The sequence below is a fragment of the Sprattus sprattus genome (assembly GCF_963457725.1).
Source record: "Sprattus sprattus genome assembly, chromosome: 1".
Lineage (NCBI taxonomy): Eukaryota > Metazoa > Chordata > Actinopteri > Clupeiformes > Clupeidae > Sprattus > Sprattus sprattus.
In genome coordinates this window covers 59,001,859-59,015,020 of record NC_137920.1, presented here as the reverse complement: position 1 = coordinate 59,015,020, position 13,162 = coordinate 59,001,859, and the positions used below count along the sequence as shown (strand labels likewise).

Here is a 13,162-nt window from a genome sequence, read left to right as displayed (position 1 = left end):
TATCCGACGCCACTGCCCAGCATCCCAGCAGCCCGAGTCACAGCTGCGGCTCAGCCGTCTGGGCCGGACACATGGCTTGCACCTGGACTACAACCTTGATGGCAACCCATGTAGAGCCCTGATGGACACCGGATGAACAATTTCACTGGTCCGCTCTGCGATCCTGCCTGGGGTAGATGGCCTGAGACCTCAGGGATGGAGGTCCACCACACTCCCTATCACCATGGTCACTAGAAGGCACACCATTAGGTCTTACATAATTTGCTTTATCTCTGTTTACAATTTAAGCCAAGGCTAGGTGTGCGAAAAAATACAAAGCGATAAAAAAGCAATGACTTTTCAGTGTTGGCAATGTAGCCAATAAGATCGACTTAATTTAACTTAATTAACTATTAAGTTATAAACCTGGGAGGGTGAAACTATTCCACGCTATACTAGACAGGAGAATCAGAATTCATGAAATATTGGCAAAGCAGTCCCATTATTATCGGTAGGCTGCCATTAAGGCAGAACAATTATGTAAATAAAACAAATATTGGCCCTCCTAACAACCAATACCGTAAACGCATGAATTGACGCAAACGGAACAACAACTCACCTATTATTGGTCTACACACGAAATAAGGGCTGGTCTTTTCACAATAGTATGGCACCAATTGGTCCGTGAGACGGCGCTCCACGGTCTTCAGATAACCTTACGACAATCTCATTGGTTTAGACATGGTTGTCAGGAGAGGAGTGTGCTTGGGGCGGTCCTCAGCATGCGGTACGCGTTCATATTCTTTCCCATCTTTATTGTTTTTAAACTAGAAAGCTGGAATAATTAGGAGAACGGTAAGACCTACACCTGCACCTCATACATTCTGTTAAACTTAAACTTAAAAAGATAATGCATCCCGTTTAATTTAATTCTTAGCAGATGGTATACATGTCATCTCTATAGACAGGCTAATCTGCCTCACCACTACTCAGGTTGCTTAACATCGTCTACTTAGAACATTGAAATAATGTTATTATATTATAGTTTATAAGGTAACACAGAGTTCGGTTTAGAACTATCTCCTTCACACATAATCACCCCGCCCTTCATCAGGAACGGGGCAACGGCCGCACATAGCACTATGTTTGGTTACTTAATAAGCACACTGGTTTTATAACAGTTATAACAACAAGTGAGGTACACTCCAATATTCAAAGTTCTCCACTGTCCATTTCTTCATCACTTGTACTATAAAGCTGTCCCTCTCGGCACAGGATTCACATCTGCATTGGAGTCGCAGCCGGCCAGTATGAAGTCTGGAAAACAGAAACAGCTGACCACTCAGAAGGAATTTGGTGGAACACTTGGTAAGCAGAGAAACTCTAGAACAGATAATCTATTTCATGTGTCTTAGATGAAAATCTCTGTTTTGTGTGAGGGTGACAGATATTTGTGTAGCCAGTAGCAAATGTTCTGCATAGGGGTGCTACACACACAGCATACTTTGATAAAGTAAGACTTCAGCATGCCGTCCACCGTCATACTCTCTGTGCCCCCTGCTCAGTCTTTGATCCAAATGTCCCCTTTTGCATCTCCATCCCTTCTTTCTGTCTTTCTCTCTGTAGGAGCCACCTGCATCCCTGTCTTCCTGCCTCTCACTGTGCTCTACCTTGTGAGTGTGTGCCGGTCACCTACAGCCAGTGTGCTGCAGTGGCCCCCTCCCTTGCCCCACGCAACCTTCCTGTGGGACCCGGTGGCCCCAGTGATTATACTTGGTTGGGTGGCCCTTCAAAGCTTCTTTTATCTTCTACCCATTGGAAAGGTAAATCAATGGTTCAAACTGAAGGCTGCGCGTCCCACTGTTTGTGCTCTTGCACCTCAGTCTGTTATCAAGTAAATAAGTAAACGACTCACATACTTAGTTTAAAGAAGTATGAAGGCTTTGAGTTGGAATTTCTACATTTAAGTGTACATTTAGCTATGTTATTATGTCACTATGGTCTTATTTGTCCTTTTTGTTGTTGTTGTTTTTGGCAGGTATCTGAGGGATTAGTGCTTAGAGATGGTTCCAGACTGAAGTATCCCGTTAATGGTGTGATATAGCATTTGTTGGTACTGCTTGATTTTCGTATGTTGTAAAACCTTTTTAACACTCATCATGCTGAACGTTTTTAAGCAATGATAACTTATACCAATAATGACAGTCATCATACCATTTTTCAAAGACGGGAAAGGAATTTTCTTTGTCTTCCTCAGTTTCTCTCACACTTAGTTCTTGTCCTTCTAACGGTCCTTAAAAGGTGGACATTCTAATCCAATGCACTTTGATCAAATTCAGCAAATTGGTACACAGTCCTACCACTCAAATATCAACAACCTTTTACCAGAATCACAAACTCTCTGTTTAACATGATTGTGGTGCCCTTTCAGGTTTCTATGCCCTGTGCTGCAGTACTGTCCTAATCGGTCTCGGCCTGTGGCTGAGTATGCCCCTGGCGTACCTCTTTGAGCTGATGATCCCTCTGGCGGTGTCTGCGATTGCCCTGTCATACCTGCTCTCCCTTTACCTGTACATCAGGTCCTTCTGGGCGCCTGCTCATGCCTTGGCTTTGGGTGGCAACACAGGTGAGACTTTGTGAAATAATACAGTTTAGTAAGTCCTTAAAACTGATTGCTGCAAGATAGCTAATAACAATGTTGTACTGTACAGATAATTAAGGTCAGGTGGGATAGTTCATCCTTTGCTTCAGGCTTTGATATGGTTTTCTACATGTTTACCCAGGGAATCCACTGTATGATTTCTTCATGGGACGTGAACTGAATCCTCGCATTGCTGGATTTGACCTAAAATACTTTTGTGAGCTGAGACCTGGTTTGATTGGCTGGGTGAGTCAAGTTATTTAAACAGCACAGGACCTTCACCGTTATCAGGATCTTTGTCTGTCTACATAACACTGTGCCATAAAGTTGTGAACTTACCAAACTAGCCACATTACATCATATTACATAATTTCAATGGGGGTTCATTTAGTATTATGTATGTCAGTTTCAAAATGAGAGTTATATAACTTATAAAGAACTTATTATTAACTGGCTCAAGCAGCAGTTTTTTTTACATTCGTTTTAAAGATTTGATTTCTTGTTTAAACGAAGGTCAAGGTCAGTCCTGACCGTCAAGTTTGTTTACTTATTAACTGCCCCAGTTATACATTTGAATGAAAGTCTGCTTCTTATCTTAATAATGTTTGCATTGATTAAAAAAGGGGGCTTCACTTAAAATGTGAAGCCCCATCGAGAAAGGATAGTAAACATCTTATTTCCAGTTCTGTTATGTTTGCTCTATAGCTGTTGTAAATATATTTCATAGAAGATAAGTAGTAGTTTAGTTCAACGTAGTAACAACTGTGTTGTTTAAGAGTATCCCCAATTGGGTAGGTCTGATAAATCGTTATTTTTTTTAAATACATACTTCAAAAAGATGTATTCTGTTGTATTAGCCATCAAACAAGCTAGGCAAATATGCAGTTTGTCATGTCTTTTTGTAACAGAGATAAAGGTGAGGCCCTTTCAGAGGTCAGGAAGGTGTGTTCACAAAAGTTCAAGGTTACTGACTCTATTTCAATGGTAACTATGACAAAAGTGAACTCTTTCCCAACTATAAGGAATGTCTCCCTCTAGAGTAACAGTGAAAAAATAGTGATCCTTCTTTGATGTGAAGTATCCCATGTTTAGATAAATCTATTTGTTCCCTTTTACGAAAGATGGTGCTGAATCTGGGAATGTTAATGAAAGAGGTGGAACTAAGAGGATCTCCATCTCTTGCCATGCTGCTGGTCAATGGCTTTCAGCTGCTGTATGTCACTGATTCACTGTGGAATGAGGTGAGAAGATGAGAGAAATGTCCTTAGTGATGATATTAGGGCACTCTGTATAACTGCTAATGAATCCACTGGAATTGTTTTCATTTTGGAAAGACCATAACATCTTGTAAATCCATGTTTATGTTCTAGTATTTTCATGTGTTAAATGTCCTTGGTCTGCACAACTCACTTGCAGGAAGCAGTTCTGACGACCATGGACATAGTTCATGATGGGTTTGGTTTCATGCTGGCTTTCGGGGACTTGGCCTGGGTTCCTTTTACTTATGGACTGCAGGCCATGTTCCTGGTTGCACATCCACAGTCACTCAGTCTACTGGGAGCAGCAGGAATAGTCCTTCTAAATGGTAATTGCACTTACAGCAGTTTCATTCCTGCACTTTTTTTCTATTTCTTATGTAAAATAGTATTTATTGTTACACTAGGTCTCTATTGCTCGTAGCTTGACTGTTCTCTCCCTTGTACGTCGCTTTGGGCAAAAGCATCTGCTAAATTACTAAATGTAAATGGTTGGGACCCAAATATGATATCTAGGATCGTAACACTGATGGGTTTTTATCTTCAAGGAATTGGCTATTACATCTTCAGAAAGTCAAACTCCCAGAAGAATCAATTCAGACGTGACCCCACCCATCAACATGTGGCCAGTGAGTCAGCATGTCTTAACAACTGAAATCATCTTTTGCCCTCTAATATAACTTATATTTTACTGTCATATAAACAGATGGTTGGTAATGTGTCTGGTCAGCCAAAGAGTTACCAGAATAGACTCATTGTATTCTCTTCTTGCAGACTTGGAGACTATTGCCACGGCAACAGGAAAGCGACTGTTGGTTTCAGGTTGGTGGGGGTTTGTCCGGCATCCAAACTATCTAGGTGACATGCTCATGGCCTTGGCCTGGTCTCTACCTTGTGGTAAGTTTTACTTTATTGAATTATGGCAGCCACTTATGCCGTTTGTTACTGCCTTGAAGCAGCTATGCTGAACAACCATTCAATAAGAACTCAAACAACAACTGAAGGCTAATGATCATATCTTTTTATTTATCTTATAGGGTTCTCACATATACTCCCATATTTTTACATAATTTACTTTACCATCCTGCTCATCCACCGTGAGGATCGAGATGAGAGGCAGTGCAGGGCCAAGTACGGGCTGGCCTGGGACACATACTGCAAAAGAGTGCCTTACAGGATCATCCCCTATGTGTACTAGCCCAGAGACTTTTCAGTTGGACTGGCACAGGAACATCTATTCACAACATTGACTGGGACAGCAAGAATCACCTTAAAGTGTGCCTGTCCATGTCAGTGTACTTGACTGTTTTGTAAGTAACAGACATTGAATCCTTGATATGAAAGAAAGGGATACACATCCACCATCCTTTCTGTGTCCACTACAGTAATTCAGTGGGGAACACCCATGGCTAGCCTTACAAGGAGTGCCTATGATGAAGAACATATGGAGAATCATACTTCCAAGGATGTTTTACACATGAGATGTCTCTCAGAACAAGGACCACTCACATCTTGTTTTATGATATGTGCAGCACTTAGTACTACATACTTCCTTTTGTTGATAGTGTGCCACAACAGGTAGTAGCTGGTGCTGGATGTGGTGTTATTCAATAACAATCAAACTTAATACACTGTGTGGTTTCAAGGTGTACCAGGTTTATGACTACAATTTAATGCAAAGCTTATCATGCAAAAAATGGGTAATTTTATGTTTCGTTTTTGTATTTCATTTGAAATGTTCACAACTTTACTGGAAATTAAAGAACAGCTGTATTTGAGCCAAAATGGAGAGAATGCATTTGACTATTAAGAAGTAGCATTTCAGCTCATACAAGTCCATAATTATTTCTAAAGTTTCTCATTAATCTCCTCTATCAGTGCCCCTCTCCCTCTTCCTTTTTTCCAGCTCTTTTCTACACCTTTCTTTTCCTCTTCCAAAACCCTTCTCTCATTCTCTCTCCTCAAATGCTCACTCCAAACACCAGCAGCCAGTTTTTTCACCTCCTGAGAGTTCTCCTTTGCCCAAGACTGCAGGAACTCGCACTTCTTAATCGCTTGAAAATACTTCCTTCTAGGTTCTGCGCCGTCTCCTTCTTTAGGCAAGAGCCCTCGCGCTTTGGTCAGGGCTCCACGGAGCTGTGACAGAGCAGCCAAAGAGTATCCAACAGAGTCCCGACTGCTTTGTCCAGTCAGGACATTGGCCACTGCTTCCACAGCTCTGGTTGGGGCCCGCGGGTCCTCACGGTCAAAGTAGCCTTCAGCTGACACTGCTGTCACTCCGGCCTCCAGAGACTCCTGGAGAGAGCTGAACATCCCACCTGTGGATAGGCCCTCAGAGATGGCCAACACAGCCAGGCAGAACTCCTGCATCATCTCTTCTTCAGAGATATCACCATTGAAAAGGCACAAAGAGAATGTGTAGCCATACAACACATTGACAAGGGTGTTGCACAATAAAGGAGAGGGGTTTGTGGTAAGGGAGTGAAGAGGAGGAATCTTACGGACATTCACAGGCGGTACATTACTAGTAGGTTTATTTCTGTCTCCTTTCTTGACAACTTCTTGTCCTCCCTTATTTAGTTTGCTTGTTTTTTTACTTTTACTCACATTTTTCATTTTAACAGCCTCTTCAGTCTTTCCAGTCTTCTCACGACCTGACACACATTCAGTCCTTTCCACCTGTGCTTCTCTTCCTTTTTCATCTATGACCTTGCTCACCCCATTTACTTCTGGTACGGGTACGACTCTCTTCCCATCCAGCTCATGAGTTGTGTCCTCACTCATTACTTCCAGGACTACCTGTTTTGATTTGTCATGGACCTCCCACCAAGGCCTCCAGATAGGTATCAGTCCTCCAATGGCACCCCCTTTCACTAGCCCCTCAAACTTCTCTCTATCCTGGTGACTCAACAAAGTCCACAGTTCTTCTTCTGACAGAGTGTCAATATCAAGGCCAGCTAATTTATCTACCAAGTCTTCTTGGTCTCCTTTCTCCATGAGGACATCTTCTCTTGAGCTGTTCTCACCTTCGTCAATGTCTCTGAGTTTTAAGAGTGTCTTCTGAATCTCCTCTGTGTTCTCCTCCCCGTTAGCTTGCATCTCTGCCAGCCTAGAGAGAAGCTCCAGGGCCTCAGTGCCTCCAGGTTCTGCCTCCTCTCCTAGTTCTTCTGAAATATGGTCCATCGCTCCCTCATTCGTTCTTAATCTGAGCAGAATCTCCTGCATCTTCTCCCTGCTCTCTTTCTCTGTCAACCCTGTATTTCTCAACTCCTTGAACACAGACTCTTTATAGAATTCCTCTGAACATCCTGAGTGAGCTGGGCTTCGATAACAAGACAAGCTGCAGTACATTATGTTGCACCGTGGGCAGGTGTAACAGTATGGTTTGGACAAACACAGGCCACACACTTGCATCTGTGCTGCTCCATCAGGGGCACCTGTAGTGTCATTCCCCACAGCTGGATTCAAAAGATCCCTGGTGTCCAATACGCCTCTTCTTGGAAGTATAATCCCATCCTCGTCAACATGCGCTGGCACTGTGTCTGCTATGTCCTCCAGATGCTCTTCCTCCCTCGGTCCGATGTCTGTTAGCAATGACCGAACACGCGATGGTAGTTTTCGTCTTACAAACAACTCCATGGTTATCTGGGAATCAGTACATAATGAAGAAGTGACTTAGACAGACAGTCCTCCCATAAATGAGTAGAATCACAAATACTCCATCAGGTTTTGTCAATTAGGTACATGGTTGTGTGCAAAACTGAATGCACAAATAATAGGTACTATGTTGAAAATTCGAAGTACATAAAAGTAATGTAGCCTAATGTCAATGTTACTGGAAAGAGGTCTAAAACAAAAGAAATAGAACATGTAGGCTACTCTAGTTCTATGATTAAAGAAATTACACCCGATTAACTATCGTCCTTAACGGGCCCGTTTTATAGTATATATAAATGGGAATAAGTAAGCCTCATTTGTGTCATTTTGAGTAATGTAGCTTGACGTCATCACAAAAAACCCACACAAGTGGCATCACCTCGGTCAAATGCAACTTTTTTATGATATACGGCGGTGTGTGTTGTATTTCCATGAGTTTTTCCACTAGCGTGAAATGCCTGAAGTTATGGAATAATCCATCTCGAAAACGAGATGATATATACAATTCCAAGACACTACAACCCAAACTATTATTACAAATGGCCAATGTTTATTTAAAGGTCGTAGTTTATATCCATCCTGTCACTGAGCGTCTTCACTGGCAAAACTTTACCCAGGTATAAGAAACAAGAGGATAGTTTTTAAGCGGACCCCAAAATTACCAAACACACCTTAACAGACACCACTTCCAAGACTCATTCGTCAGCAGATGGCAAAACCATGGGCACGACTACCATTCAACACAAAGCAAAGCTGCTACAATTACGTTCAAGACTTCAAGTGACCACAAGTATGTGACAACTCAGGCCGCAATCGTTACCATAACGTACGTGTCCGTCAAGTAATGTTGAGCTAGTGGGAATCATGCATTATTAGTTCAGACAATTTACCTTGTCTCAGATGTCAAATATAACTCACCTTGAATATGTTCAGTGAAACACTCGCTCTGGCATTAATTAAACGCAGGTATTTAATAATCAGATGAAAACATGTCAGTAGTCCCGCGGAGACTTCTTGAAGTTGACGCTATTATATGACGTCATGGTAAAGCGACTACAGTGGCCAAATCGTGCCATTCATAACCAAGCATGAAGCTGTACAGTAGGCCTACTCAAACCTCAGTTGTACTGACATACTGACATTAATTTCGTGTTGTTAAAAATGACTATTGGATTAAAATAATACAATCGGTTTCCAAACTTAGTTCAAGTATGTTTCACATTTCAGGTGCAGGAACTGAAACAGTTCATTGATTAACTGCTTTTTATTTGTTTTGCGACAGATCCACATACAAAGTCTTGCATCAAAAAACTGAAAAATATGGTTGTATATACAATCTTAACATACAAAAAAATCGTAGATGATCAAACAATGAACTTTTATCTGCAATTAACAATAATTAACTGAATGTGGAAAAATGTCAGTCTTGTGTGTCCTTGTGATAAGGTTTTTAGAATGATGTATCCATCATTTTATTATGACGTCATGGAATTAAAAACCTTTGCTCAACAGCCATTCTTTTAATTCTTTATCAAAATGACCCTTCACTCTAATTGTCCCAGTCACTTCATTGACCTGTGTAGGTAGAACTCTTCCAGTAACTTCCATCAGGTAGTCTTTCATATCCTTCTCAAGTGCCTGTAGATGGAAGATGAAGATTGAAAAAAAATGAAGATTCAAACATCAACAAAAACCCACAAAATAAATCACACAAATACTAAAAAAAGATGTGTATATTATAAAAGGTAAAAGTATAACGGTGGGTGTCCACGATAGATATGTCTTGCGTTTAGTCGCTATGCGACTAGTTGCCTGGGGGGCGTGGTCAGAAAATTCAGTTTGGCTGTAGCAAATGTTCAAGTATATGAAACTTATTAGCAGCTCGCTAGCTAGCCACTATTTGCTCCAATGGGTTTTCGGTTAAAGTTTTCGCGGCAAGCTAACAGTAATAGTTCAGAGTTCAGTTAAGATGTTGCGCTGATTACTTTAATTTGTAATTTGTGAATTTATTCTATCTAAACCATATATATCAGCCAGTTCAAACACGAAAACATGGTATTGTAACATATTTAGCAGCTAGCTAGCTACAATGGGTTTTCGGTCAAAGTATTAGCGGCAAGCTAACTAATAGTTGAGAGCTTAATTAGAGCTTAATTTAAGACCTACAATATTCTGTTTGACCTCACAGCATTCGTGTAGCATATAAACAACAAACCGAGTCGATTAGACGTATACAAGTCGTGTAGATAGCCTTTATTCACATAAAATATGTCCCGGTAAATGAGTCCCGATGTCCGCCATCTTTTTAGAAAATTTTGATTACTCCCGCCCCTATGAGCTACGCTGACTTCCAAATCACCCACACGCCGAACTGATTGGCTCTCAGCAGGCAGCAAGTCGCCTTCATTTGCATAGAGTTAAAAAATCCCCAACTTTCAGCAGCCAGGAGAGCAGACTTTTTCCTCAGCAGGTGTCGGCAGGCAACAAGACGCTTCCATTCTATCCCAATGAGAGCGACACGATGTTGCGTCCCGTGGACACCCACCGTAAGAGGTATGTACGTGGTTATTTAGCATTTTATGCTAATGACCACTTATAAACCAAACTAAACAGATCTAAACAAATTAACAGCTGGACAGACACAACATGGAAGGACAAGAACGTAGTCACACTCACCCAAATGTCGCCTTCCACCTTCCGCACTACTGTAGACTTTTGACTCCCATGCTTGATATCCATGTAGACTGGTACATTATGCATTCGAGAACGTCGGATCATGTATGGCAAATCAGGAGGAACCTCTTCAAATGAAAAAGTAATGTAAACAGAGATTGTTAGAGGAAAAACACATCAGGATCAGTTTGTGTGTAAAATTATAGAATGCTGAGCAGAAAGTTCCATGGCGCTTTCTTGAGCTAAAGGATGTAGGCTGACCTCTATTGTGTTATAGTAATGTTGTAGGTGAATGTACGATGCAAAACTATTTTTTTTACCAAAAGGATAAATCAAGTTGGAGAAGGGACACTAGAAGGTCTGTGACAGTAGACAACATTTCTGACAACTCTTATATTGCAGTACAAAGCCTACTTGCAACACACAATTACACATAATATAAAAACACAATCATTCCTTAGCTGTCTGTCTTAATCACATATAAATGTGGTCTGGTCGGATAGGTCAAGTAAAGTTTTCTTATTTTGTGCTCAAACTTTACGATATCTGACGATGACGATATCTACTGGATGAGGGAAGACATCAGATTTAAGCGGTCAATGGGAATATGGCCTAACTGATCTTATTTGCCTTTGCACTACTGTGGGCTCAGCATTTATGATTTAAAACAACAACCTTATCCAATGTTGGATAACCCTCTGTAGTTAAGCCCCTTGCCCAATAAGAATCCAATGAAATTCGTTCCAGACCAAAATGGAAGAAGTGAATACCTGAGGGCAGAACCAAGCTAAACCTGCCCTTCCAGATTGATTCATATTTCACATCACTATACTAGTTCTTTTTAACATGCAGTGATTAAAACCACTGCACCAATGATAGAACAGACCTATGAACAATTTATCATTTAACTAGTTGTTTTGATCTTACCTGATGGTGCAGTCCAGCCAGATGGACTAGGGCCATCATGTTTAGGAGGTTTAGGAATACGAGAAGACGGTATTAATCTCTCAACAAAAGCATACTCTTCTGTAGACTCTATTACACCAGTTGTGTTCGGCTTGTCCAACCTTGCGGCACTCTGTTTGTTTAGAAAAGATTACAATAAATATTTAAGACACATAGGGTACATTTAACACAGAGGGAAATACACCAATAGGCCAAAAGTGGGGGAGAGATTCAGTCAGATAATCTCAGACCCTCCCCTGCTAGAAAGTTCCCCATCTTTCCCTGACTGAACCTAACAGCACTCTTGACGAGCTGAACACAATTGATTTGGCTAAGCAATAGCACTGATTATGTAAATCAGGTGTGCTTGCAGCAGGGATGTATAGGACGTTTCAGTTATGTTTATTGCAAGATTGAGAATCCTGGTTTAAACGTATGGTATCTACAAATGTCCGCGATTCAGTGCTATGAAATGTAGTTGATATTAAAGCTCTCCCTTTCGTGTTCCTGAAGCATATGTGTTGATTTCAGATTGAGTCTCGGGTTCGAGCCACTATGTTTTCCTATTTACAGAGCCAGGACTGAGTAAACACAAAGCACGTTTTTTGACCCCAAATTCCGAATGTGCAGCAAGAGCACCGTGAGGGGAAAAATCCCTGATTCTCAAATCCTCCTCCATCCTCGAATAATCCACCTCATATCTTTCAGATAGATGTGTCCAAATATGACCTGCTAGCTAAACCAGCAAAGGGTTTAACGTTAATGTAGTTGTATTAAACGTTAGCTAGTACTGTCGCATAAGGCACAACTTTAGTCTACAACACATACACGCTCATCTTTGCACCGTTTTGTTCAAATACAATGCTTTAAAAATGTAATCAGGTGAAAAATATCTAACATGAGATGGCTATCGATATCAATTGAGCTAGCAAGCGAAGTAACAAAGCCTCATCACTTAAAAAATAACCATGTGCACTTTCTAAACTTAACATTTGTTGGTTTACTAACCTGTAACGTTGGTCCACTGTTGGATAGAAGCCTGTTTTGGCTGAAAATCCTGAAAAGTCTGCATACTGTCACATTCACATTCCTAACGGAGGCCGCCATGTTTAAGAGCGTTGTCCTTCAACGTCACGTGGTTTATAACTTTGACAGACTCCTTGCCTCCCTCTGGTCAAATGAAGGAGTTTTGTTTTTGATGGTGAGCATTTTAGTTTTTTGAGCTACCTTTACTTTTCGCAGCAATGCTTTTGCAATCCCCTTCAATAGCCAACAGTTTGCATTACCTCTTACCTCACAAGCCTTTTGCGATCCCAATGCAACTCCACCATATGCAGTGGCGGTTTTAGGCACGGGCGACCCGGGCAGCCGCCCGGGGCGGCACTTTTTCATGACACGTGAGGGGCGGCACGAGCATTTAAAAAATAGTAATAATAATCTGGGCCGCGAAGCGCTTTTCTATTTCTATATATCATATCACTGCGTGAGGAATTGGCAAATTGGCACCCCCTGCAGCTGCAGGCGCACCTGCTCGCTAAGAAGGTGCAGCGCAATCCTGGGTGACAGGGGGAAAGAGAGAGGGGGCGGCGGGCAGTTTAGCTCTGGGTCTCCTAATAAACATTATAATTACCCTATACTTTTTGTTTTTCTGAATTGTGTGAAATGGCTTATAAAAATAGGTAATACAGAACGATTATGTGGTCACCAAGGGCAAGGTTAATTGGTGGAAGGAGACCACTAACTGCATCAATTTATCCAACTGGTGAAGGTAATAGTGAGCAGAGTAGATAGATAGTCAGATAGATACTTTATTCATCCCGAGGGAAATGTAATACATCTTTAACAGAGTAGTCTATTACATTATCGATAAAGCTATTGAAGGATGCTCGAGTGGACAAGGTAAAAATGTGTTTTATTTTCTCAAGTGTAGCTTAACCAATATTCCTATAAGGCAACCAGCTTATGTTGAGCACCAACTGAGTTGTTTGCTAGCTAGCGTTAGCTAGCTGAT

General features: G+C 41.3%; 3 protein-coding genes across 3 annotated transcripts; 1 reads left to right on the top strand and 2 right to left on the bottom strand.

Moving 5' to 3' along the window:
* Positions 1-755: 755 nt before the first annotated feature.
* On the top strand, positions 756-5,074 carry tm7sf2 (transmembrane 7 superfamily member 2; the record flags this gene model as incomplete). The annotated part of the gene is made up of 11 exons (XM_080848853.1): positions 756-834; positions 1,237-1,347; positions 1,606-1,802; positions 2,018-2,072; positions 2,411-2,605; positions 2,763-2,866; positions 3,742-3,861; positions 4,037-4,205; positions 4,425-4,505; positions 4,651-4,773; positions 4,914-5,074. The coding sequence occupies exons 2-11, from the start codon at positions 1,290-1,292 to the stop codon at positions 5,072-5,074; spliced, it is 1,263 nt and encodes a 420-aa protein (XP_080704979.1). The 5' UTR covers positions 756-834; positions 1,237-1,289.
* Positions 5,075-5,112: 38 nt separating this feature from the next.
* On the bottom strand, positions 5,113-8,533 carry znhit2 (zinc finger, HIT-type containing 2). Its single transcript, XM_080848729.1, has 2 exons — positions 8,452-8,533; positions 5,113-7,521 (listed from the first exon to the last, which is right to left on the bottom strand). Exon 2 carries the CDS (start codon positions 7,513-7,515, stop codon positions 5,725-5,727), a length of 1,791 nt encoding a protein of 596 aa, XP_080704855.1. The 5' UTR covers positions 7,516-7,521; positions 8,452-8,533; the 3' UTR covers positions 5,113-5,724.
* Positions 8,534-8,782: 249 nt separating this feature from the next.
* On the bottom strand, positions 8,783-12,500 carry mrpl49 (mitochondrial ribosomal protein L49). Its single transcript, XM_080832672.1, has 4 exons — positions 12,160-12,500; positions 11,134-11,284; positions 10,210-10,334; positions 8,783-9,171 (listed from the first exon to the last, which is right to left on the bottom strand). The coding sequence occupies exons 1-4, from the start codon at positions 12,256-12,258 to the stop codon at positions 9,025-9,027; spliced, it is 522 nt and encodes a 173-aa protein (XP_080688798.1). The 5' UTR covers positions 12,259-12,500; the 3' UTR covers positions 8,783-9,024.
* Positions 12,501-13,162: the final 662 nt, after the last annotated feature.

Coding starts and splice junctions, on each gene's coding strand:
- mrpl49 (XM_080832672.1), bottom strand. CDS start 12,258: ATGGCGGCCTCCGTTAGGAATGTGAATGTGACAGTATGCAGACTTTTC. Junction 10,335..11,133: donor TGGCTGGACTGCACCATCAG/GTAAGATCAAAA, acceptor TTTCATTTGAAG/AGGTTCCTCCTGATTTGCCA. Junction 9,172..10,209: donor AGGTGGAAGGCGACATTTGG/GTGAGTGTGACT, acceptor TTCCATCTACAG/GCACTTGAGAAGGATATGAA.
- znhit2 (XM_080848729.1), bottom strand. CDS start 7,515: ATGGAGTTGTTTGTAAGACGAAAACTACCATCGCGTGTTCGGTCATTG.